The sequence below is a fragment of the Podarcis bocagei genome (assembly GCF_964188305.1).
Source record: "Podarcis bocagei genome assembly, chromosome: 15".
Lineage (NCBI taxonomy): Eukaryota > Metazoa > Chordata > Lepidosauria > Squamata > Lacertidae > Podarcis > Podarcis bocagei.
The window spans coordinates 20,787,245-20,814,143 of record NC_138141.1 but is presented as its reverse complement, the minus strand read 5'-3'; the positions used below and the strand labels follow the sequence as shown (position 1 = coordinate 20,814,143).

The following is a 26,899-nucleotide window of genomic DNA, read 5'->3' as shown; positions in this document are numbered from 1 at the left end:
TATTTGATAATTTCTTTTCGATTTCTTTCCTTTTCTTTTTTAAATATCTAAAATTTTATGTATTTTTTTCTTTTTAGTATATGTGGTTTAGGATCAACTTATTCTTTTCTTCTGTCAATTTAAAAAATGCAACAAAGATGAATACAGTGGTACCTCGGGTTACGTACGCTTCAGGTTACATACGCTTCAGGTTACAGACTCCGCTAACCCAGAAATAGTACCTCAGGTTAAGAACTTTGCTTCAGGATGAGAACAGAAATCGTGTGGCGGCAACGGGAGGCCCCATCAGCTAAAGTGGTGCTTCAGGTTAAGAACAGTTTCAGGTTAAGAACAGACCTCTAGAACGAATTAAGTTCTTAACCCGAGGTACCACTGTAATAATAATAATTTTAAAATATAATTCAAAAGCGGCACCCAAAAAGACCCTTTTAAAGGCAGTTCGCCCCGTTATTCTGCTCTGACTTTGCCTTCCACCAGACTGAGGGGGAAAGACGTCGTCTTCCCGCCAAAACGGCCAAAGCAGGACCCCCACCTCGCCCAGCCCGTTCCCGGTGTCTTAGGGCGGGAAGCAAGGGAGCAGCAATGGCTCCTTCCATTTCTTCCATCATCACCAGCACCCTGAGGGAGGTGCTGTGTGCTGTGAGGGGGGAAAGGCGGCACATTCATATATGGGGTGTGGGAACTGTGGAACCAAAACACACACACATACATATGGAGATGCTGAAAGTTAAAGGGGATGTTTAGATTTACTTTTTTTAAAAAAATATTTTTTTTATTGCTCAATTTCCACATAACAAATTATCAAGCCATATCATCACCTACATAATTCCCCCCCCCCCGGACTTCCCTCAGTTTCTCTCCCTGATTTCGCTGCACATATTTTCTCTGCATATTATAAAATTGTATATATCCTTGCATGTCTGTCCATCATGTTATCAACAATAAATTTGTGCGTGTTTATTCAAAACCTGCCAAGGAGTCCAGTTCATTTTGTTGTGTTTTTAAATAATTTGTGTAAAGTTCCCATTCCTCCTTGAAGTCACAGTTGTCCTTGTCTCGCAATTTGTATGTCGATTTGGCCAGTTCTGCATAGTTCATCAATTTCTCTTGCCACTGTTCTTTTGTCGGGGTTTCCTCATTCTTCCATCCTTGTGCTATCAAGACTCATGCTGGATGTTTAGATTTACTAATCCCTCACACCCACACCTCTTTCCATGTGGGTGAGGGATTAATTTGTCCCTGGTGTTTGGTGCTCTAAGCAACATTTGGTGGTGGTGCTTTAAAACAGGGTCCTTTATTGTGTGGGGAGTTGGAGCTCAATTTCTGTTGCTGCTGCTCTGTTCTAAATCTATAAAGCGCTGAGGAACGAGGAACAGCTTATTGAAAAGAAATGGTTTCCTTTAAAATAAAAGGCATCTAGTCCTTGTATTCCTTTGTTAACGGAAAAATCCAAGGGCTCCCTTGGACAAAAACAAAGACACCAACCAGGATAACTTGGAGCAAAACAGCAGCCTGTAGGCTTGGCCTTTATTGAACTGTTGCAACAGGGTGTTCCCCTCACTTGCAAGAGAGAGGAAAGACCCAGAAAGATGGTCTGCAAGACCTTATAAAACTTTTGAAATTCCCATCCTCCAGGTCAAGCCCACCCCCAGAAACATCATGCATACATTACAGAAAGGAGGGGTTGACATCATGCATACATTACAGAAGGGTTGACATCATGCATACATTACAGAAAGGAGGGGTTGAGGGAGGAGTTGTGGTGGTAACCTGAGTGTCCTGTCACCTGGCTGGTTCCTCCTTTCCCCTGCCCATGAGTCACTTCCAGGAGACAAAGGGGAGTTTGCAGTTTCCTGTCCCCAGAGGGAAGATCTGATTATTGTCCTTTGTTTCAGTCCATGCTGAATCCACTACCATATGCAAGTTCTTTGTGATTTTGATTGTCTTCTGTCTGGGATTATCAGGGTTGACATAGCAACTGGGCAGGGCTCCTGTGGATGTGCTGGGATGGTGAAGGGATTTATGGCTGACCAGAACCAAGCCCCCCCCTTTGATAGTCCTTGTCATATGGAGTAAAATAAAAATGGAACAGAGCAAATCCGATGTATGGTTGATTTTCTATGAATTTATAACAGAAATGTGGCGTATGTAGTGTGTAAGTGTGAGTGTGTGTGAAGTTTGTGCAAACAGAATGATTGGGGTGGGGGGTTCCTGCTACACCTTCCTCACCCCTTTGTCGCGGTTCACTGTGTGTGGTAATGGTGCTGATAAAGCTAGCAAACAACAACAACAACAATCCCTCAGTGTCCTGCTCTAAATGTGATACTCATTTACCTGGGAGTAAGTCCCATTGCACTTAGTGTGGCATAGTACTGAAGTGATACGTAGACAATTGTTCTGTATGCCTGCAATGCTAAGCGCATTTAATAGGGAGAGAGCCTTACTGAGCTTAATAAGATGTATAGCTTATTTTATTATTTCTTTCGCAATATTCCTATACTGTTTTATGGTCGTAAACCCTTCCAGCAGTTTGTGATGAGGTCTACATAATGTAATTGATGCGTTTGCTTACGATTGGCTGGGGTGTGTGAGAAACAAAACTTGCGTGGCGAGTTCCCGCCTCCCCCCTCAGAAATAAAGACATGAGACACAAGAATTCGAGTTAATGGGTCAAATTAGGCCGCGACTTTATTGATTACAGGAATTGAGCGGTATTGGCTTAGGCATTGGTCCTAACAACTAACCAGCTTCAGCCTGCCTGCTTGAAGGCCGGTGAGGGTTAACCACCAGTAGAGGGAGTCCTGCTGAGACACGTCAACTAGGACCTCCCCCCGGGGTCACGCCGTGGGCCCACACACCTCCATAGACTTAGGACAAGGCCACGCCCCCCCCCGAATCCTTTACCGGACCACCCTTTGATTTGGGGGAAGGTGATGGCGCTACCTTCCCCCCCTCTTCATTTGCATAACAATAAAACAGTACCCCCACCAATGCCTAACCGCCACTTGAGCCCAAGCTCGCCGCCAACACACTCAAACCTGTAACCAATCCCTAATCCCTAGGATAATATCGTTCACTGCGACAGGGGAGCGACAATCTCTCCAAGTGCGCCTTTCCAACAATGATGACCACAGAATGTTAATACTGGGATAAGAGGTAAGTAGTTCGTCAAAGACTCTGAAGATATTCCATTGTAAATCTATGGCTTTACGGTAGGCTAAGTCGTTTCCCCCCAGCTGTATAATTAAGGCGTCTGGTGGGCCTTCGATCGCAGCTCTGTTCCTCATACTCATTTACCTGGGAGTAAGTCCCATTGCACTTAGTGTGGCATAGTACTGAAGTGATACGTAGACAATTGTTCTGTATGCCTGCAATGCTAAGTGCATTTAATAGGAAGAGAGCCTTACTGAGCTTAATAAGATTTATAGCTTATCTTATTATTTCTTTCGCAATATTCCTATATTGTTTTATGGTCGTAAACTCTTCCAGCAGTTTGTGATGAGATCAACATAATGTAAATGATGTGTTTGCTTACGATTGGCTGGGGTGTGTGAGAAACAAAACTTTTAAAAACAAACTTGCCAATGCTAGAGTATAGCCAGCATTTTGCAAATTTGCCACAACAGTTACTGTTGTTGGTTACACATGAAAATATGGACAATGCTTGGCTTCTGGTTCCACTCTGCCTTAATGGAGGCATCCCCTGGGGGATGTCGTTGGTGGAGGAAAAACAAGGATGATTGAGGGTAATTATCCTGGCTCTCGCCCTGGCATGGAAGGCAGGAGGCAGGGAGACTCTGAGTGCAAAAGCACTTCTGCCAAAAACCCTCCAATGTTGCCATTAAAAAGCAGAGGTTCTCCTGCTAATTAGAGTTTAATTTTAACTAAAGTACAGGTGTGTGCTAGAAGAGATGAGATCACCAACTGCGGAACAAACCAACTGCAAGGAGTTTAAGGTTTGAACTTGAAAGAAGGACTTCATTCACTGCAAAAGACGGGGTGGGGGGAGCCTACAGTTTCCTTATTTACTGTAAAGTTTTCTTCTTTACATTTATGATTTGGCAACCCTCCTCTGAACGTTAGTTCAAATTATATTTGTACAGGCGAGGATAGAAGAAATTGGATTATAAATATGGAATATAACATCAAACGGAACTGTGTGTGTAAAAACATGAAAAAGGGGGGAAGCTTTATTTTGCAAAAGGTTTACGATGGAAACTTAAAGCTGACTCTTCCCTATCTTTTCTTATTTACAAAGTGAACTGAATAACACTAAGAGGACTTGGAATTTAATTTAATTGGAAGTATAATTGCTCATATATCTTCATTTGGAAGGAAGGATGAAAGGAGTCTGTGAACTGCCAAGGAATTGACTGCTCTTCTTCCCAGGCTGAGAGGAAAAATTATAACAACAGTTTATTTATTGGGACAGAGTGAGTTTTGCAGCTGTTGTTAAAGTTGCAAAACAATGCAGCACGGGACAGAGTGAGGTAGAAATTTCTGGAAAAACAATGGGATATCAGCTCCGTCCAAGGCATGATGGATAACAACAACAACCGGGAAAAGATAGACATAACATTTTACAAGGAGAGGAAGAAACACTACGGACAGAATAATTCCCACATACAGGAAGAACAAGGATATAGTTTGAGTTCCTCACTTGTAGTTTTATAAATCATTTAATGTGTCAACATGAATAGAACTTTATTTTAGGTACAGTGGTACCTCAGGTTAAGTACTTAATCTGTTCTGGAGGTCCGTTCTTAACCTGAAACCGTTCTTAACCTGAAGCACCACTTTAGCTAATGGGGCCTCCCGCTGCCGCCGCGCCCCACCATGCAATTTCTATTCTCATTCTGAAGCAAAATTCTTAATCTGAGGTACTATTTCTGGGTTAGTGGAGTCTGTAACCTGAAGTGTATGTAACCTGAAGCGTATGTAACCTGAGGTACCACTGTATAGGGTTTTTTGTGTTTATATGTAAACTGAGAGATCAGCGATGGATGCCTCCTATGTTGAGGAGCTCGAAGGAATCCTGAAAGAAGCTAGTTCTATAGAATATAATATAAAGGTGAAAAGGGAGAATCTAACACAGATTTGCTGCAATTGCAGACACTCTATGAGGTGAACATGGATTATCTGGCAAATGACCTGAATTTTAACACACAGGCTGCATATTTAGGGTTCTATCTCTGCTGTACACTATTGTAGAATAAAACACCCTTTTATCTGTTGTAATACTTGCATATACTTGTGTTTATCATTCAAGAAATATCCCAACACTTTTCAAAGCAATGTTACTTTAGCAGTATTGATGAAATAGAATATAGGATTTTGTTTTTAATATGATTATGTGGGATTGGAGTCTATTACAAGGCCCATGCCCATAACCTTTTCTTTCTAAAACAATTTTGGATGTAGATTGGGCTCCCTTTCTGATAGTAATAACTTGATGTATCAGAAAGAGGGAATGCGGAGAATTCGGAATGCTTGAACTAAAACAGACTTTGCAATGAAGAACAGGGACAAACAAGTTAGGAACATTTTATGGTTTGGCAGAAAGTGGCTAACTTTGACTGATACTTTATTTTTGTGGGCATACTGTAATCTGTTGAAAGCGAGTACATTATGCCCACTCGACATGCCAGTGGATTGTGGCCCCAGAATACTCTCTGCCTGTAGAGAGCCAGCACACATAAGGTTTCAGTCAACAGCTAGCTTGCTACAAACACAAGGGCATTTATACTTGTGTTAAGTCATCTGCCTCTAATTCACTCTCATGAGTTTGCTGACCACACTTGACCAGCTGCAGGTGAAGGACAAACCGACCTACCCACCCACCGAAATTAACTCTGTCTTGTCCCTTTCCTCTGCATTCATAAACTGCATGCATAATGCTTACAGTAACACAATCTAGACCATACTAAGTCTTCTTAAATCTCATTATTGCGTTAAACGGAAGAGAGTCAAACACATGTTTAATTGTCACATAAAAACTTTAGTATTTAACAGTGCTTAACTTTGGTTGGATTGTGCACTCAGTGTATTTTGGTAAAACCATATTTCAGACTAAACACCTGTTTTAACTAAATAGATTTTACAGATTCATCTTTCTTGCTGCCTATTTTATTATTTTGGAATGTTGGGGGACTCAGTAAATTAAACTCAGTAAAGAGAAAGGAAGATAGGACATTCCAAAAATTATTTTGTTTTGCTTGTGCAAATTTGCCACACCTATCTGTCCCTAAATAAAATCATGCTTTTGTTACTAACCTTCAGAAATCAAGGACATTATTTTACTCATTGTGTAATGATAAGTTATTAAGCAACTGATACAAGATTCAATCCGTCAACAATTGTTGGTATATCCTAGACCTAGACTAAATGTAATACCTGTTTTTCATTGTACTGAGAATTATACTTCCACTTTTCTTTCCATAATCTGCTTTCCTGTTGGATTAGAGACTCAGGGTGAGGTTTAAACTAAAAATTAATTGGGTTTAAAGCTGCCATGTCTGATCAACAGAGCTTAGCTGGGAATTACTTCTCCCTCTAATCTTTTCCATCCTTTTGTTCAACATGCAGCATTCCTAATATTTTTGACTATTAACAGGGTCAACTGACTCAAAGACCTCAGAACCCAGTGTCTTGAAATGACCTCTGATGAGTTCTATAGATTCTACTGGCTAGGAGTAGCTGTGACTACTCTGACCATTACTAAAAATTATATGGATCATATCCATAATTGATAAAATACAGAATACTAGAGAGCACAAGGCTCTTTCATACTTTTGTCAACTATTTAATGTTTTGTTCTCCTGAAACATGTGACCTATAAAATTGTAAATATGCTTATTAAGATAGACTGTTTACCAATATTCCTTCATGTTGGCTTATGACAAGACTAGGGAATCTTTCACCCTTAAGCTGGATGTGGCTGTGGTAGGTTTCCAAATGGCTCTCAGCCTCCCCTCACCAACTGTATTCCTCTTCAGACCTGCCCTTCACAATGAGCTGTTGATGGAGGAATCAATAGCTCTGTTCTAATCAGATTTTCCTGCTGGATGTACTCTGATGTGAGTACTTCAGTACTATTCATCTCTTTACACAGCCTTCACATAAATGCAGAGGTGTGTGGCACTGAAAATTTTAGCACATGCAGCAGCATCACAGAGGGAGGCATGCAGGTATAGGTGATAATAATATTCTTTGTAATCTAGACCGGCTCCAGTTTTCTTTGAGTCTGCTTTCTGTTGGTTGGAAAGGGACAGCAACCAAGTGTTATGAGTATTTTAAAAATAGGAGGCAGATGCATTAGAAAGAAAAATCCCTCAAGAGGCTCCTGAAGGACAGCCCTGAAATCTGGGATGACTCTCCTCTCTCACAGGGTCATATGACAAAAGAGGTCCTTGCTGGGGGAGGAGCCAGTTTGGCCCTGAAGCTCTCAGCGTGCCAGCATGTGTTTTCCTTTCTGGATTCTCTCTCTCTCCCTCTCCCTCTCCCCAATTCAGCCTTCTGGCAAGGACAATACAAAATTAATTAATCAATTAAAAAACAAAATAAACAAGCCAAAGTGATACTAATCATTCCACACTGGGCAAGAAGACCATGGTTCCTAGAGCGCCTACTCATCATTGAACTTCCCATCATAGCGACTCCCAGCTAGGAGGGATCTGCTCAAACAGGGACCAATCCTTCACCCAGACCTAGGAATGTTCTGACTAACTGGCTAGAGACTGAGTGCATCTGGCTCTTGGACCTGGCAGCATCCGGGAAGGTTCTAGAGTATTAGAGAATATTATTGGGCTGGTTCAGTCAGAAAGGGAGGCATCCCATGGCCAAAGACATATTCAGCATATCTGATAAAGGTCTAAGCACTAGCACATTCAAGAGACAGGCAGCTGCCCTAGGCAGCATCTTGGGTTGCAAAAGGGGATTTTCCTTTGTCTTCACACCCCTCACTGAAGGGCATAAATCAGAAGAATTCCCCCAGTGGTGTGTTGATTCCCCAGCTGGAACCCAGGTTTTGGACAGCCCTAATGAGTGCTCCCCTCGAACCTATGGCAACAAAAGACTTCCATCTGAAGGCAGTTTTTTTTTCTGGTGGCTGTCACATCAACTCAATGGGTGCCAGAGATAGGAGCACTTCTGACCCATATCTTTGTACCTTTCATCAAGACAAGGTGGATCTTTCATTCATCCCCAAGGTGAATTCCCTTTTCTGCAGGTCTCAGGAAATAGCATTACCCTACTTCTGCCATAACCCCAAGCCAGATAAGGAGAAGGCTTGGCACTCTTTAGGCATGCATAGAACACTGAGGTTCTACTTAGACAGAACAAAGGCCTTCAAAAAGTCTGTAGCAGTTCTTCCAAAGCAGGTTCTCCAGCAGGTTTAACAGCACACCTTTAAAGGGGACTTTCCCCTGGTGGATGCTTGTTGGGCAACCATCTGGGCCTCCTTGTACACATTCGCCATACACTACACGCTAGACAAATGGGCTTCAGCCAACACAGCCTTTGGCAGGAAGGTACTACAAAAGGTGGTACAGCCATGATGCCTCTCTAAACCCACCCAATAGGAATAGCTCTGGTATATCCCAGATATAAGAAGGACTGTCCTTCAGGAGCTTCTGGGAAACAAAAAAATTATTACAGTGAATTTCTATTCCCTGAGACTCCCGGGACAGCAGCTACCACAATAAGAGAGTCATGCATGGATGTATGGGGATAGGACTTCACTGGATGAAGTAAAGTCACAAGATAGTACCTAATAAGTTTTGTTCCTGAGGTTTTTTTTTTTACCTAGCAGTACATCTGGAAGATAAACTGATACGACACACCAATTGGAGCAGGAAATGAACTTCACCACCTGCAACGTGCTGCCTAAAGGGGAGCGGTTATTTCCTGCTCAACCATCCTAAATGGAGAATGTGGGATTATTTCTTCCCAGCAAGGACCTGTTTTGTTATGTGACCCTAGCTACTAGTGAAAGGGAAGAGTCATCCCAGATGTAAGGGAGTCTCTGGGAACAGAAATTCACAGTAAGAATTTCCTTTCATTCACTTCCTTACTATGCTGGGTCAAATCACTTTGCCCTCTTGTCTATTTGAAACAATTAATTGGTAGCACATTTCATTAGATTCTCTGAGCATATTTGTAAACGGTCCTAAACGTGTTAGACAGCAAAGCTCGTGTATGTGAAAAGCCAGTCTTAACTGGGAAAGTGCATACTATTCCCCCAATTTCTTTTCAAAGCTGCAGAGATGGAACGCTGCAGAATGACGGTGCAAAAAGCTGGTATCGCTGTTTCTGTCTGTTCTGCTCAGCTTCATCCCTAAATGCCCTTGTTCAGTCAGAAAAGGCTGAGACAGAGCCAGGCTTTTATTCTGAAATGATGTGTTCAGCCAGCCTAGTTGTACACTCCCATCATTAACAGATGCACTGTACCATCTTTTGCATAGACGGTTTATGCAGGTTCCTCAGTATATGCTTCAGAATCATGAAAGATGCTTTCCCACATGTTCTCTTTCATCAGCCTTCTGTCTAGGAATGTGGCTGATTTTCTTTGGTCTTTGCTCCAGTACATCCCAGGTAAGATTTCCATTTCCTCCCAGTTTTCTGCTAGGGGCTGTTTTTCAGCATCTGAGATTGGACGGACTGTATTCAGAGGCCTGTTTGGGATTGTGCCTGTAACCCACAAGATTAGAGTCTAGTTATTATTCAGAAGCGCATGTACTGATTATTTCAGATTGTGCAGTTTGGGGGCTGGGAGGTCATCGGCGGCCAACAACAATCTCTGCAATTAGGTTGCAGTCTGAAATTTGAATGGCTTTTAATTTTATTTTTAAGAAGGAAGTCACTTGTTTAAAACATGTAACACCAAAGCTTTCACCTAGTCTCCACAATACAGAACTCAGAGAATATCAAAACAGTCAGCTAGGGAGTGATGAACTAAAATAATGTGTAATGTGTTTCTCATTGGAATCGGGATTGGAACTCTCAAAGCCTAGTTAAGTTGCATTGCTATCCTTAAGCCATGGTGTTGCCTGCTGTCAAATTTTCATAAGGATGGAGCAGGAAAGCAATAATGGACTTATCCTTGTATAGCAAATTCAGTTCATTTGCTGTGCAAGCTTTGGTATTGTTAGGTAGAACCTGCTAGTTTCATTGTTGCAAGCTTTGTAAGGATAAATGCCTTGAGCGATAGTGTAATATGTTTTTTAGTTTTCTTCTGTATTGTATTGCTTCACAGCACGTATGCTATTTTGACAGCAATGTAATATGTTTTAAGAGCAAGAGTTGTGCAATATTACATAGATGGGAGACATTTAATCACAGCAGTAATCTAAAAAGCAGTTCTTATCAAAGTTATTATTCTTTATTTTTTACCCTTTTGCTGGAAATGCAAACCTATTTGCTTCAACTTTTTGGATCACCAAAGCAAAATAGAAACAAATTGTGGGAAAGCAGTAACTTTCATAGCTGACAAATCTCAGATACATTAGAGAATAGAGTTTAACCAGTAAAACCACAGGCTCAAGATTGTAACTGAAACAAATCACTGAGTGGTGTTATTAAACGATATGAAATATTGCAAAAGTTATAGTAAATAAAACAAGATAAAACAAGTTACAAAAGATAACATATTTGAAACAAAAGTAACTTACAGCTTTATACAATTTGCATGTACTCGTTAATGGTATGAAGTCATAAATAACATAATCTTCTTCCCCTTACCTCCAGTCAGTCTAGTTTTGAAACAGTTCTAAGTTCCCTAGCTTACTAAAATAAATGAATAAAAGTCAATGTTTTCAACCCAAGGCAGTAGGCTAGGCCTTGTAGTCTTCAGCGGGGCCAAATACACAAAACAAGTTGAGTAGCAGGCAGTAAGCAAGAAGAATAAATAAATCTTATACAACTCTTCGCATCTCCACCCCCCAAAATAAAGAACTAACAAAACGCGTGCACACAATACTACCTTTTATATCAGTCAGCAATGGAACCAGGAGACTGGACTTCTTTTTGCCAATTTTACATTAATTTCATTATTCTTATTGGTGGACCCACATAAGATGTAGCCATGAATTACCATTATTTGTCAGGAAGAGAGGAAGAAAGTAACTAACTAACTGGAACTCTTGGGTTATGCCTTTCGCACGAACAGTAGTCATAAAAACATTCTCAATTTTTATATCATTCTCACCTAGTGAATAATCTAAAATTAATATCTAGTTTTCTTAATATGAGGACTACCACATCTATTTTGCTACTGCTTTCCCTTATAAAGGTGTGTTCCAGAATTCTGATGAATTCCAAAGACAAAACTAAATAATTTTTGGCTTTTGCATTTTCAAAGACGGTTGTTTGTTTCTTTGCCATACCATTTGGTGCAGCCTGAGATCGTTTGCATTGGACACAAAGCCAATGAGTTTGCAAAGTGCTTCCTTAATCTCAAAGTTGCAGGCAATTGCCTGTCTAAGGAGAACCAGAAAATGGAGCCAACTCCGTGCACTGGCATGAGAGTGAGAGAGAATTCTTTAGTTGCCAGATTCGTGTACTTTGTTTTTAGTGGCACTGAACTGTAATTTACCTTAGAAATACTTGGCATTTCTAGCATTATCATCTTCTGATTTGCTTCTTAACACACAAACACACAGTTCTCAAGGAATGGAGCAGGTAAAGTATGAAAGGTTTGGGGTTTTTTGTTTTGTTTTGTTTTGTTTTTTGAGAATACACAACTGGAGACCCAAAGTTGGGAAATCCTGATTTAGAGAATTGCAGGCTTACAGTGAGAGCTTGTACGTGTCTATTCAGAAGCAAATCCCATTGGCGTCAATAAGGCTTTCTCCCAGGCAAATGAGTAGAGGACTGCTGCCTTCCTTTCTTCCTTAGCCAATGGATAGGAACAGAATGTTCCTTGCAGTTGGCTTTTGCTGGCAGAGAAGGTGCAGGTGAAGCCAAGCCATGTCAGTAATTGATGGTGATAGAGTAGATGATCAGAAGCAATGTTTCAAAAGGGAGAAAAGTCAACAGCTTGACTTAAGCAGGGAGGATTTTGTCGGTCACTGACCTGGCAACCTGCCAAGTACATCACTGTGACCTGGCAACCGGTCAAGGGTGTGGTCATTCTTGGGTGAGGGAGAAGCCAGGGCGATAGTTGTGGTGTGGCTCTTTTCGTTGTGGCTCAACACAGCACCTCAGGAGACACTGTACTGCCTGCCTGGCTCCAGATGCCAACCATAAAAAGCATCCCCATTTAAAACAGAAGCAAATAACTCAGTTTGTCTCAGATGTGGTGAGACTGTCAGTTCCTGAAACCAGAGTTGCTGGCTGAGTCTGGCTGTTGGACTCTGCCTGTACTGAGCATGCGGTGAACCCCAGGGAATTATTTGTTTCTTGAAGCACTGTGAGTAAGGACCATCTCATCCTTGCTGATGGTTCATGTGTTTCAATCCAAGGGCGAGCGTCGGCGTATGTGCCTTGTCTGGGGGCACATTTGGAAAATGTTTTGCTAGTGGAAAATCTCCAGTATTGTTTGCTGAGTGTAGCATGCTTGGCAAAAGATAATTACAATGTAAACTTTACTGGCAGAACTTGCCGGAGAATGGGGCTTGCACACTTTAGAAGTTTAGCAAAAATGCCACAGCTGTGCACTGATTTAAAGTTAAAAGCCTCCCAAGTAAATACTTGGGAGTGTGAAACCTGCAAACTTTCTAAGTGAGCAAAAAGAGTAACAGAGTGTCATAAAGACCATTTGCTCAAGTGCAAACTGACCTAACTTATTAGTTTTCAATGACAATCCAATAATAGCCTCAATATAACAATACCAATTTGTAATACAATTACTAATACCAATTGTTCAAATACCAAATTATATAATTCAGATAAGGTGCCTCCCCTCGTGTGCCAGAACTGAAGGTTTGATTATTTTCTTTATTTCTGCGCTCCAAAACTTTATTGATTTCCATTACATTCCGGACATCATAATAATCCCTTATACAACAACTGCAATATTAATAACTTCTATTCATGTTGACACATTAAATGATTTATAAAACTACAAGTGAGGCACTCAAACTATACAAATAAATTAAAAACAAACAAAAAAACTATATCCTTGTTCTTCATATGTGTGCAATTATTCTGTCCGTGGTGTTTCTTCTTGTCCTTGTAAAATGTTATGCCTATCTTTTTCTGGTTGTTGCTATTATCCATCATGCCTTGGATGGAGCTGATATCCCATTGTTGTTCCAGAAATTTCTACCTCACTCTGTCCCGTGCTTCATTGTTTTGCAACTTTAACAACAGTTGCAAAAGTCACTCTGTCCCAATAAATAAACTGTTGTCATCATTTTTCCTCTCAGCCTGGGAAGAAGAGCAGTCAATTCCTTGGCAGTTCACAGACACCTTTCATCCTTCCTTCCAACTGAAGATATATGAGCAATTATACTTCCAATTAAATTAAATTCCAAGTCCTCTTAGTGTTATTCAGTTCACTTTGTAAATAAGAAAAGATAGGGAAGAGTCAGCTTTAAGTTTCCATCGTAAACCTTTTGCAAAATAAAGCCTCCCTCCCTTTTCCCCTTTTTACACAAACAGTTCCGTTTAATGTTATATTCCATATCTGTAATCCAATTTCTTCCCTCCTCGCTTGTACAAATATAATTTGAACTAACATTCAAAGGAGGGTTGCCGAATCATAAATGTAGAGAAGAAAACTTTATATAAAGAAACCATAGGCTCCCCCCACCATCTTTTGCAGTGAATAAAGTCTTCTCTCAAGTTCAAACCTTAACAACCTTGCAGCTCGTTCTGTTCTGCAGTTTGTGATCTCATCTCTTCTAGCACGCACATGTACTTTAGTCTGAATAAAACTCTAATTCACAGGAGAACCTCTGCTTCTTAATGGAGGCATTGGGTTTTCAGCAGAAGTGCTTTCGTACTCAGCGCCTCCCTGCCTCCTGCATTCCATGCCGGAGCGAGAGCCAGGATAACTATCCTCAATCATCCTTGTTTATCCTCCACCGACGATCTCCTGCTGTCATGAGAGCTGCCTCCATTAAGGCAGACTGGAACCGGAAGCCATGCACCTCAAACTTTTGAGGAAGTTCTGCAGCTGCCTTCACAACAGCAGGATCTTGGGTTTGCTGTAATTGAACAACAAATGCAATCCCTGACTGATCACAAGGTTTTCTCACTTGTTGATGTGCCAGAACAGGAGAAATCTGTGGGGTGCCATTGGGTCTATAAAAGTAAAACCATAGCATCTGGTAAAGTGAAGTTTAAAGAAAGGTTTGTTGTGAAAGGATTCATGCAGAGAAGGGGTTTAAATTATGATGAGACTTTCGTTCTGACAGCCAGAAGTGAAAGTATGAGAATTCTTTTAACCTTCACAGCAGTACATGATCTTGAAGTTAGTCACTTTGACATTGCAATAGCATATTTAAATGCAGGGTTAAAAGAGGTGGTTTATATGCAACAAGCTCCAGGATTTGAGAAGAATCCTACAGCTGTATACAGACCTTACATGGTGATCTATGGACTTTGCCAATCAGCCAGAAATTGGGAAATGTGCTTGCATGAAGCGCTAAGTGTTCTCGGATTTCAAAAGAGCTGGGCTGATTCCTGTCTATATTGTAAGGGGACAGGAGATGATTGTATGTTTTTTCTAGTGTTTGTTGATGAGTTAACGTGTGTTGGGAAAACAAACAACTAAATTCCGGAGTTTGCCCAGCAAGTTGGGGCAAGAGTTCCAGCTCAAAGATTTAGGAGCTATAAAGAGGTACCTGGGAGTTGAAGTACAGAGAATAAGTGATGGGAGTTTTTCTACTAAGCCAGAAAAAGAAATTTACACAACTGTTAGAATGTTTTGGTATGCAGAATTGTAAAGGTAAAGGTAAAGGGACCCCTGACCATTAGGTCCAGTTGTGACCTACTCTGGGGTTGCGGCGCTCATCTCGCTTTACTGGCCGAAGGAGCTGGCGTACAGCTTCCGGGTCATGTGGCCAGCATGATTAAGCCACTTCTGGTGAAACCAGAGCAGCGCACGGAAACGCCATTTACCTTCCCGCTGGAGTGGTACCTATTTACTTGCACTTTGACGTGCTTTTGAACTGCTAGGTTGGCAGGAGCAGGGACCGAGCAATGGGAGCTCACCCCGTCGTGGGGATTCGAACCGCCGACCTTGTGATCGGCAAGTCCTAGGCTCTGTTGTTTAACCCACAGCACCACCCGCGTCCCATATGCAGAATTGTAAAGGCGTTCAAACTCCTGTGGTGACAGACTTTTAAAAAGCAGAGTAATGTGGTGTTTGAAAACCAGGAGCTATACCACTCTGACATTGGCAGTTTGTTGTACATTTCACAGTGGTCCAGACCAGATGTTAACAATGCTGTGCGTGTTCTTAGGAGGTTAGTTTCAAAGCTAACCACAGCAGCTTGGCAAGCAGTTAAAAGAGTGTTTCGCTATTTAAAAGCAACATAGGACTACTGTTTAAAACTGTCATCCTCTTTGGAAATGATGTACAGTGGTACCTCAGGTTACATACGCTTCAGGTTTCAGACTCCGCTAACCCAGAAATAGTGCTTCAGGTTAAGAACTTTGCTTCAGGATGGGAACAGAAATCGGGATCCGGCGGCGCAGCAGCAGTGGGCGGCCCCATTAGCTAAAGTGGTGCTTCAGGTTAAGAACAGTTTCAGGTTAAGAACAGACCCCCAGAACGAATTAAGTTCTTAACTGTACAGACAAGAAGGTCCACTGCTGGGATAGTAGTACAATTTATGTCAGAGGGGGTTTGTCACTGGTGGCAGATGACAGAGACTGTGACACCACGAGACCGGTGTAAAACCAAATCAAATAAAGGTTTTATTACAAAACAACAAACAACAAAGCTTGTGGGTGTTTTTCCTGCAGGCAGAGTTCAAACTGCAGCTTTTCTCCTTTTTAGTCTTGGCCAGCTGTAACCAATCAGCCCAGAGCTTACAGAAACTGTTCTTAAAGGTACAAACATCTTTACTGCTTCTGTGCAGAATGACTCCCAACAATTTGGACGGTCTCTAGTGGGTTGGAAATCCCGGAAACGGGTTGGTATCTGTGTCTACACCTGAAGCGGAATAGGCTGCTCTGTCTGAATTGAACAATCAGCTTCCCTATTTCGTGCAGATTCTTACGGACATGAATGTAGAATCCAAGCTACCTGTGACAGTTTATGAGGACCATCAGGCCTGCATATCCATGGCAGAGCCTGAACAATTCAAGCTTAGGACAGGGGGCCGCTAGGGGGCGCATCGGAAGATGGCCGACAATACCATCTCTCCGGCTCACACGAGGTAATTAAGAGGCTGTTATGGGAGTATGCAGCCTCCCTCGTTACCCCAAGCGGATGGGGAACGCTGCCTTGACTGCTGTGCCCATAATACACCCCCAGATTCGAAAGGGGGTGAGGGCACTAGGCACAAAAGCCCTCGTGTGGGTCGGCTCTCCTGGACGCTGTCTCTGATCTGCGCAGCTAGTTGCAGGAGCTCTATATAAACAATCAGGACAGAAGGAAACGCACATACTTCGAGCGAAGATCGGGAGTAAAGACTGCTAACTAAAGGGATCTCTGAGAGGTGGAGCGACGGGCTGGACTTAACAATAAATCAAGAAGAAGAATAAATCAAGAAGAAGACTCATCAAAGGATCGGTATGTCGGAGCGAGACTGAAAAGGGGGGGGGGAGAAAAACTTTTTTGGGGGAGTGTTATGTGAGTACCCAATAATCCCCCCCCCAAAAGAATCGTTGCAATTACTGATTACAAGCAGGAGGAATAAGAACTGTGTGGAAATTAACTACTACGCAAGGATGTGACTTATGGGAGCATCGGGAAACGAAAGTGAGTCCTTTGTGACGCAGTGATAAAAAGAGATTTATCATGGCAGGCCCGCCCTCAGGAATCCAGGGGGAGGAGAACTAAGGATGTTACTATGTTGGAGTGTGGGTTCAGCTTAGCAGGGCCGCCTGAGAAAAATTTATGAGGGAGCGGCGGACCTGGGAAGATCAGGACAGACTGTCAGAATGTTTTGAACGGAGGTGTTGAAATGGCGTCTGTCTACTTTTATGGCTCTTGGATGAGTGTAAAATCCACACAGGACGTAACACGTTTGTTTTCAACCCGCTTGTGGAGATTATCAGAGATCATGAAGAAAGGAATATATGATAACAACAAGAAGATGAGGAAAACAACAAAGAGAAGATTGAACAGAACTGTGAATATTATTTTGACAGAACTGTGTAATGAAAGCAGCAACAAGAGAGATGATCGGATTCCCTTTTGGAGCTCGAAGCATGGGTACCCCCAACAAAATTTTTAAAAATTTGGCTGTGTAATTTGGAATTATTGTGATTTGGAATTAATGTGATGTGATTGGCCTGTTAATAAAAAATATTTTTTTAAAAATTCAAGCTTAGGACAAAACACATGGACATAAAATATAGATATGTCAGGGACAATGTGGAACATGGATTAATGAAACTTGTATATTGTGAGTCGAGCCAGAACATTGCTGATATATTGGCATAATAACATGCTCTGATACATATTTTTTCCTAAACAGAATTAAGAAGGGGTGTTGAGGTTCCTTTAATTGCTGTTAAGGAAAAGCTGGTGCACGGGCCTCCCTTATCTTGCACCTTCAGGTCATGCGATTAGTGTTTGATGGTCACTGACCTGGCAACCAGCCAAGGGTGTGATCATTCTTGGGTATAATAAGAGGGGGCTGTACATTACTTCTTTGCTTCGCTGCAAGGAAACTCTGCCAGATTGACACTGAACACTGTGCTGTATGTGTGCTGTGAACTGGACTTGCTTTGCATTTGAAGCCTGCACCTTCTACTAGGGATCTAGCAGAAGCCTGTATATAGTGAAACTGCCTTTAAAAACAAAACAAAAACAACTTTCATATGTTGCAAGTTTGAATAAGTCTTCAGTCCAATCATAGAAGGGAGCCGCATTTTTATTGTTCCAATTCATCAGTATCAGTCTTTTTGCTGTTTGGTAAGGGCATGTTTGTAAGGTTCCATGTGGTGAGTATATAATTCAAAAGGATATTTTGTTCTGTAAATCTAAGGTTGTTCCGTATAGTTCTGTTGATAGTTTCAGTTACCTCCTGCCAAAACTCTTTCAATATAGGATAATGAAAAAACATATGTTTTAGAGAAGCGTTATCCCTATGGTATCTCCAACAGTTAGATACCTTCAAGGTAAAGGGACCCCTGACCATTAGGTCCAGTCATGGCTGACTCTGGGGTTGCGGTGCTCATCTCGCTTTATTGGCCGAGGAAGCCAGCGTACAGCTTCCGGGTTATGTGGCCAGCATGACTAAGCTGCTTCTGGCGAACCAGAGCAGTGCACGGAAATGCCGTTTACCTTCCTGCCGGAGCGGTGCCTATTTATGTACTTGCACTTTGACGTGCTTTTGAACTGCTAGGTTGGCAGGAGCAGGGACCGAGCAACGGGAGCTAACCCTATCGCGGGGATTCGAACCGCTGACCTTCTGATTGGCAAGCCCTAGGCTCTGCGGTTTAACCCACAGCGCCACCCGCGTCCCTTAGATACTTTAGATAGCCCTTTAAAAAAAACAAACGTAATGGGGTCCAGTATACTCTAAATTTTTGTTGATGTTGTAATAGCCTCAATTTAAGGTCCAGAGACACCCTTGTTGTAGCAGTTAAAACAGTTTCCCACTGTGTGGTCAAAACTGAGATCTCTAATTCTTTATTCCAATGTTCCCTCAATACCCGTATAACAATTTGGTTTGCTAATAACAAAGATGTATATCTTTGGGAAACTGCCTTAATGCTTTGGACCTGTCAGTAAAGGACTGTACTGATTTAGGAGTTGGAGTCCGAATGAATTTCTTCCAGCACAAAACTGCACTGCCGTGAACCTACACGCTTGGGGAGCTGCACATGCTTGGCACATGCCATGCGCCAACAGTGTGTGAGAGTGTTTGCCAAAACTTGCCTGTGTTACAAGGGTAAAATATACCTATCTCCTCCCATCTCGGGCATGTGACCTTCATAAAGCTGCCCAGAAGGTAATGTTCCCTTTCTTGAAAGGGATATATTGGAAGCTACGCGTTCTACCTCATTACATAATTATTACACATAGCATCAGATTTTCTGCTTTGAATGTATTTTACCAGAGCTTAACCACCAAAGGGATAATTGCTTTAACCCTGCAGGTGGATTTCCCCTTTCAAGCTTCTTGAACCTTAAAGATATAAGAAGGGGTTTTAGAATGCTGATCCCTGCTGAAGGCTCAATTAGACCGCATGTGAAAATATGATTATTCTTAAGTATTACACTTAAGACAAGCATGTCAATCGGTACATGGTGGTTGATGGCTGCTATAAAGCATATCCCTTATTTAATTTGCCTAGGCTGGTGTGTAGCTGTGTGTTCTGCGAGTTTTATTTCCCCCCCTGGAAGGTCCTTCCTCTGCTTTTTTAGGCTGGTTTTTATTGGGCAAATTTGTTGGTTTTGCTAAATGTAAGAAAATCTCTAAGTGGTTTACACAAACTACTGTCGTAAACATAAGCAAAAAATAAATAAATGCCTATTATCGACATGCAATAAAAAATCAAATAGAATATTAATCAAAACCTTGGAACAGAAATATGGGGGAGCTGTGGTCAGAAAATTGATAGCCTGGGAAACCTGACATCCCAGTAATGTCTCTGAGGGTATGAGTTTATTTTCCCCATGGAAGTTCATTGCTGGGGTGTGTGTGTGTGTGAATAGTGCTAGATTTGGGCACTCCCTTTGGTGAAGAAGAACCCTGCCCCCATGTCTTGGACACTGGTGGTGGTCTCCATTGAGACTGTGTGCCACTCCTGCCAGGACTCATTGTTTAGTTTCTGGGAAAATGCATGGCTTTACCCAAGTATTACAGTACATCACATGCTCTTGTGACTGCATAGGCTGCAGCCTACATGATTTCACTTATGCGCACGGAAGCCCGTAATGTAACCTCCAGGTAAGTTGGTGGGCGCCCGTATTCCTTTTTGGTCTGCTAATTTCTTGCTTTTGTCTCCTCAGTGGTACCAAGTCTCCTATTGACCCAGAAACAGCAGCAGGTCTCCTTCAGCAACCGGAAGGGCTTGGAATGCATCTCGCCATTTTTCTGCAGCGTAGAAGAGACATCTCAAGCTATTCCTACGAAGATCGAGGGGCACGTCCCCACCTGGCTGAAGGGCAAGCTGCTGAGAGTTGGCCCAGGGAAGTTTGAGTTTGGAAAAGACAAGTAAGGCCTGCTTGGTTTGTTGTGGCTGTGCCCTGCAAGGGATTCTAAACCTCAGAGATAAAAAAATCTGCATATCTTTATGGATCAGGCTGTAGAAGGCACCCAGAAAAGTTACAAGCCACACAGGGATATGCTCTTTCATACGTAGGTTGTTCGGTCAATTGTGTCTCCAGAAAGAAAATACAAGAACCATGTTGCTCACAGCTGGCAAGGTTTGTTCTTAGGGATTCGAGAATTCTGGCCACCCCCATCTTCCTAGCGGTGGTAGGATTAACAGGCAAGTCAGTATCCTGGAGATAGATTCTTTATTAATAAACATTTCTTGTTTCCCTCATCTAAAAGGAAGTTTTTAAGAAAAACGTTTCAGTCCTTTGAGATTTGCATTCATTGGTTTTGAACTTCCTCCCCACTCTGTGTGAAGTTTACATAAATTCAATCAAACAAGTGTTTCCCCGAGTTTGGGAGATGTGTTTTCCCCTCCCTTTATTACCTGGCTGAGAAGGAAAAGATGAAATAACACACCTGTGTGCCCTCATCAACCCCCCCCCCCAAATCAGCTTGTACCTGATCTTGTTGCTCTTACTTTGGTATATATGTGCATTTTACATGGGCAGAACTGCATGTGCACATTTTCTCATCAGTGAGGATCTAAGTAGGTAGTAGGAGTAGGAGTAATAATAATAAAAATTTATTACTTATACCCCACCCATCTGGCCAGGCCTCCCTAGCCAAGCTGGGTGGCTTCCAACAGAATATTAAAAACACAATAAAACATCAAACACTAAAAACTTCCTTAAACAGGGCTGCCTTCAGATGTCTTCTAAAAGTCAGATAGTTGTTTATTTCCTTGACATCTGGTGGGAGGGCATTCCACAGGGTGGGCACCAATACCAAGAAGGCCCTCTGCCTTGGATGCCTAAAGTTGGCAGGAGCTGAAAAGGGAAATAAGTGAAATCAGCACCCTGTACTCCTATTCCCCCCGCCCCCGCGCTGATTAGATTTCTCTTCTCCAATGGAAGGTATAACCACTGGTTTGATGGCATGTCTCTGATGCACCAGTTTGACATTGATGATGGAGTTGTGAAGTACAGCAGCAAGTTCCTCAAGAGCGATTCCTACATGACTAACAGCCGGAACAACCGGATCATGGTATCTGAGTTTGGAACCTTAGCTATGCCTGACCCTTGCAAGTCCATTTTTGAGCGCTTCATGTCAAGGTTTGAAGTGCCAAGTAAGTGTCATAAAAGTTTATTAAGCCTTGCAATGCAACACAGACTAACCTTACAGAATAAGCAAGCAAAGAATATATTTTAACACTTTTCCAAACTGCTTTGATACATCTTTTACCTTTTTTGATCCCACCACATAAAAAGCTTTCTGTTGCTCCACCTTCCCACCTGGAGATTAAGATAAGCACCTTTCTTCATCTCATTTGCATGTAATTGGTTTCTGTTTCCTTCCCAAGCTCCCACAGTTCCTGTTCCAACTTTCACAGGATTGCTCAGCCTTTCTCAAACATCACTAAAACCCTTTCTTTAGCACTAAGAATGCCAAGAGGAGACACCTCTTAGAATAAGGTTACCAGATGTTTTTCAATGAATCCGGGGACACTTTTCAACTTCCATGGATTTTGTATGGGGACATCTGGTAACCTTATCTTAGAATCTTTGGTGCCTTTTTTTACTTCCAGCCCCCGTAGGATTTCTATAGCTGCCTGACAATTCATGTAAAAGGGATGTCTCAGGTTCCTCTGAATCAGTTCAGCTGAGACTCCGCAGTGTATTTCATTCAGTTGCAATGAGCTCACCTTTCACAGTGTTGACAGTAATCCAAGAGAATGAGCCAAGAGGAAGGGACCATTTCACTGGCTCATATCAAAAACAGCCAAAGTGACTCTCTTTTTTAGGCCACTTGCCACACTAAGGCAGGTTGCCACCACTTGTGTGTGCCCCCACCGTCCCCCACTTTCATCTGTGACTCCTGGAGGCACAAACAATTTTGACAAGGAAAACAGAGGTTTTCTTTTTATATATATATAAATTTTATTTTTTCATTTTCTATTTTACATAAACAAATGAATTAAAAACATAAACATATAGTCCCTTCTGACTTCCCTCCCCACGCTCATTGCAGATCTTAATGTAATGATTTCCCCCTCTGCATCTCTATCATAACTCTATTCTTATAAATCCTTTGCCAATCCATAGTTTAAATTTTTACTACAAGTTTCCTGTCAGTCCTACCAATGTATGTAGTTGTTTACAATAGCTTTTCAAATAAATTATAAACTTTCCCCGTTCTTTATTAAAGACTCCCTCTTCCTGGTTTCTAAATCTTCCTGTAAGTTTTTTTCCATCTCAGAATAGTTCATCAATTTTGTTTGACACTCTTCTTTGGTCGGAGGTGTACCATCTTTCCATTTCTGAGCTAAGAGAGTCTGTGAAGCTGTGCTCACGTAAATAAACAGTTTCGTTTGGTCCTTCAGGATCTCTGGTCCTACAATACCTAAAAGAAAAGCTTCTGGTTTCTTAGGAAACATATTTTCAACACCCCCCCCCCCAGTTCATTATATATAATTTCCCAGAAGTCTTTTGTCATCTTACATACCACCACATATGATTAAAAAGCACCCTCATTTTTTTTTACATTTCCAGCACATTTGTACATCAACCTTTTTGAGTCCACGGTTCCCTTGACCAACTACGTTCTTTCTGCGGCACCCCTGTGGGGCTCAGGAGCCCAGTTATGTCACCCCTTGCCTGCAGAGCTGACAGTCTCAAACATCCTTTGTGGAGTGTTGCCTCAGCCTCCTTGCCTCTCCCCTCTCCTTGGGAGTCCCTCTCTGCAACTGCTCCCAGAGGCACCATTCGCCTGCAGAGCTTATAGCCAGGGCTGATGCAATAAACAGCTGTGCAAGCCTTTGGGAGGCAGAGACGCAAGAGGGCATCACAGGAGGGAGGGAAGGAAAGAGGGACAGAGGCCAGTGTTGCCCACGGCACCCCTGACCATCATTCAAGGCACCCCAGGGTGCCACGGCACACTGGTTGAAAACCACTGGTTTAAAAGCCACCACCACCATCATCAAACCTTTTATTGGCATCACATCCAAACATCCAAAAAAAATTATCAATACAGAATTACCACTTCCCCAGTGGCACAAAACATTTGCTAATAGAAAGGAGGCAGAGCAGTCTATCGTCACATCTCTAGGTCTCCAGGGAGATCGGGCGCCTGCAGTGTATTTCGACGACAAAAAAAACCAAATAGAGAGATTTATCCACTAACTTGGTGAGCTCCTGATCATTCCCCAGTAATAGAAAATGTATGACATCCAACTCTGGTTTCTATTTGGGGATGCAGAGTTGATCTAGAAATTGCTGACGGAGATCAGGATATACTATGCAATTAGGAACCATATGTGTAAGGGTTTCCACCAGGTGGTCTTCACCTGGGCAAGTTCTTTCTCCTTCCACCCTGCCTGAGAACCTTCCCCACAGGAGGTTTGATGGATTTGAATTAAACCTGTCCAGTGAAAAAGCCCTTCTTTCTTGAGGGTTAAGCAGAAATGCAAAGTAATTGTGGTAAGTTTCATGTGCCCAAGAAAGTTGAAAATAAAGAGAAGAACATGTTTTCTCTGCTGCTGCTACTGTTAGTTTCTGGCACTCAATATCGGTTTAAAAGCATCCATGCAACTCCAATGATCCCAAGTGTTTTGTAGCACACCCACAAACCAACCTTGGGTTTTTGTTCCAGAAATGACGGACAACTGCAATGTGAACTACGTGGTCTACAAAGGCGACTATTACGTCAGCACAGAAACCAACTTAATGCGTAAGGTCAATCCGGAAACCCTTGAAACAAAGGAGAAGGTAAAAGAACCTGAATCAGGTCAGACTGTTTGTCTATCAAGCCCAGTATGGTTCAGTCTGACTGAGAGTGGTTCTCTGGGGTCTCCCAGGAATCCAGGACGGCTACCTGATGCTCTTAGAAGGTGAAGGAATAGAGTGGGACTGTGGTGTTAAGGTCACAGGAGGAGGAAGCTGGATCACAGCACTTGCAGGGTGAGGTTAAAGGTTCATAGGTGTTAGTTAAAAGGTAAAGGGACCCCTGACCATTAGGTCCGGCCGTGACCGACTCTGGGGTTACGGTGCTCATCTCACTTTATTGGCCAAGGGAGCCGGCGTACAGCTTCCGGGTCATGTGGCCAGCATGACTAAGCCACTTCTGGCGAACCAGAGCAGCGCACGGAAATGCCGTTTACCTTCCCGCCCGAGCGGTACCTATTTACTTGCACTTTGACGTGCTTTTGAACTGCTAGGTTGGCAGGAGCAGGGACCGAGCAACGGGAGCTCACCCCGTGGCGGGGATTTGAACCGCTGACCTTCTGATCGGCAAGCCCTAGGCTCTGTGGTTTAACCCACAGCGCCACCCGCGTCCCAGGTGTTGATTAAGTCTCTGTAAATAAGCCGTATTGAAGGGTAGGCCACTTTGGATGAGACTTGCTGTTTTGAGACTCAGACCTGGTCTGGTCTGCAGATGTGGCAGAGATGGGAATAACATGAGACCTGGAGTGGTAGAATGGCCTCTACTGCTTCAGTCTGCAGGTGAAAGATCCCATTTTTGAATGTTTTCCTCCAAACTCAATGAAAGTAGAAAGCTAACCCCGCAGGTAGAAACCTTCTAGTTTAGCCATTTCCCCTCAGGTCATTTGTACTGCAGCTCTCATCGCATGGGGGTCCAAAACATCTGGAGAGTACCAGGTTAGCAAAGACAGTTTCTAGCACAATCCCCACCCCACACTGTTCAAGTTTTCTATTGGCATGGCTATTTTGAAGAAGAAGAAAAAGGACCATCCAGAAATGAAACCCCCCTTGAAATGGTAGAGTCCATTCTCTAAGCCAGCAGATTACCAACCCTTTCGCACCCCAATCTTCTGCATGTGTGTATGAGACTGTAGCATGCGCACTCTGACAAATGCATCTGCGATGAAGTCAAAAGGGTCTGTTTACTGAAATCTGATCAGCAGAGGTAGCCAATGAGTGCCATTCACAACTAGTTGCAAAGGCAGAGATCCATGTTGTCTAGCTTATACCAGGGCTGGAGAAATATTTATAAATGAATCGCTTCCACCTAGACCCTGAAAGGGAATATATATATATATGTTTGCATTTGCAGGTGGATTGGACAAAGTACATTGCAGTGAATGGAGCAACTGCCCACCCACACTATGACCCAGACGGGACAGCGTATAACATGGGCAACTCGTATGGAAAACATGGTGAGATTGTATGGCTCAGAAGAGGCTGACTTGTCTGACTTCTAGGAGAATCACGACATTGTGTATGAGATTGTGATGTTTCTATGCTAGGAATGGACTGGATGCGGAGCTCCATTCACTACTGGACCAGGTTCAAAGTGTTGGTACTAATATATAAAGCCCTATACAGCTCAGGACCAGATTATATGAGAGGCTGCCTTATTTCTTATATATCCCCAGTAGGTCACTGTGGTCTGTGGGAGAGCTTCTCCTGCAACTTCCGAAGATACCAGAAGCTTGTTCCACAAGTTAGAGACAGAGCAATAGAATCCCTGGATTGCATGCACTGCCTCTGGTATATTTTCTTTACAGATTTATAAACCACTTTATAACCTGAGGCCATCAAAGCAGTGTACAACAAAACAAACTCTAAAAAAAGAATAAAGCACATTTTACAGATATCCCATAATTAATATCCCCTAAAATGACTGTTCCACGCTTCAGGAAAAGCCTTCTTCCACATTAATTATTGTTTTTTCTGCAACAGTAGCTACTCTTTTTTTGGGGTGTGTGTGTGTACATGTTTATAAAAACATAACATGTAAAGACCACCCTGCCCTCATGGCAACATCATTAATTTATTTTTCTGGCGCACATAATCACAGCAATATTGTCCTTTGTGCATCAAAATATTTGCTCATCTTCAGAAAGACGTTAGCTTCCCTGATGAAAAATATATCACACTTGTGACTCTTGGATAAGGGCTGCTAAGAGACAGGCAATAGCAGCATTCAAGGCAAACACTGGCAGATCCCCTCTCCTTATAATCTTACTTTGATGAAAGATTCCTCACTCCACTTTCTCACAGCTCTGATTAAAACACACAAAACAGCTTGACAACTAGCTGACAGGAATTTATCTGTTGATTTTTCCAGTCCTGTAACTGATTCTGCATTGTATATGGCTGTGTGCATTGAAATGAAATGGTGCAAAGCATATTTCTATTGGCTTCAGTGGCGATTGCAGCCTACTTGTCGCTGTGCTCGGGGCAGCGATGGTGAAGTACGAAGTGCAAAGAGAACTAAACTGAAATATTTGGAGTATTTATTGTAACTGGCAATATCAAGCTTGCAATGAAGAGAAGTGCTGCAGGAGGAGAGCCCAGAAAGAAATTTCTAGCTCCCTGTGTTGTTGAAGTTTAGGCAGCCAACTTGCTCCAATTACTCCCAGCAATTTTGTGAATTTGCTGAACTTTCAATGTTGTTGCTCTGTTCACTTGCTTCTGTTCGCTTCTGTGTCAGGACATGTGAATAGCAGGGAAAGGTGCCAGGCTCCTGTCATTATATAATAAAACATTT

At 42.4% G+C, this 26,899-nt stretch overlaps 1 protein-coding gene across 3 annotated transcripts in view; it reads left to right on the top strand.

Moving 5' to 3' along the window:
* The window catches only part of BCO2 (beta-carotene oxygenase 2), a 78,787-nt gene that overhangs the window by 43,838 nt on the left and 8,050 nt on the right, over positions 1–26,899 (top strand). Inside the window, exons 1-5 of one of the 3 annotated variants that reach the window (XM_081172591.1) lie at positions 9,022–9,041; positions 20,080–20,284; positions 21,304–21,515; positions 24,038–24,153; positions 25,460–25,562. In XM_081172591.1, the coding sequence (XP_081028717.1) occupies position 9,041; positions 20,080–20,284; positions 21,304–21,515; positions 24,038–24,153; positions 25,460–25,562 (637 nt within the window). In that variant the 5' untranslated portion in view covers positions 9,022–9,040. Of the gene's footprint in view, positions 1–9,021; positions 9,042–9,400; positions 9,592–20,079; positions 20,285–21,303; positions 21,516–24,037; positions 24,154–25,459; positions 25,563–26,899 lie in introns of those variants that run through there. The other 2 variants (XM_081172590.1, XM_081172589.1) reach the window with 2 other exon arrangements.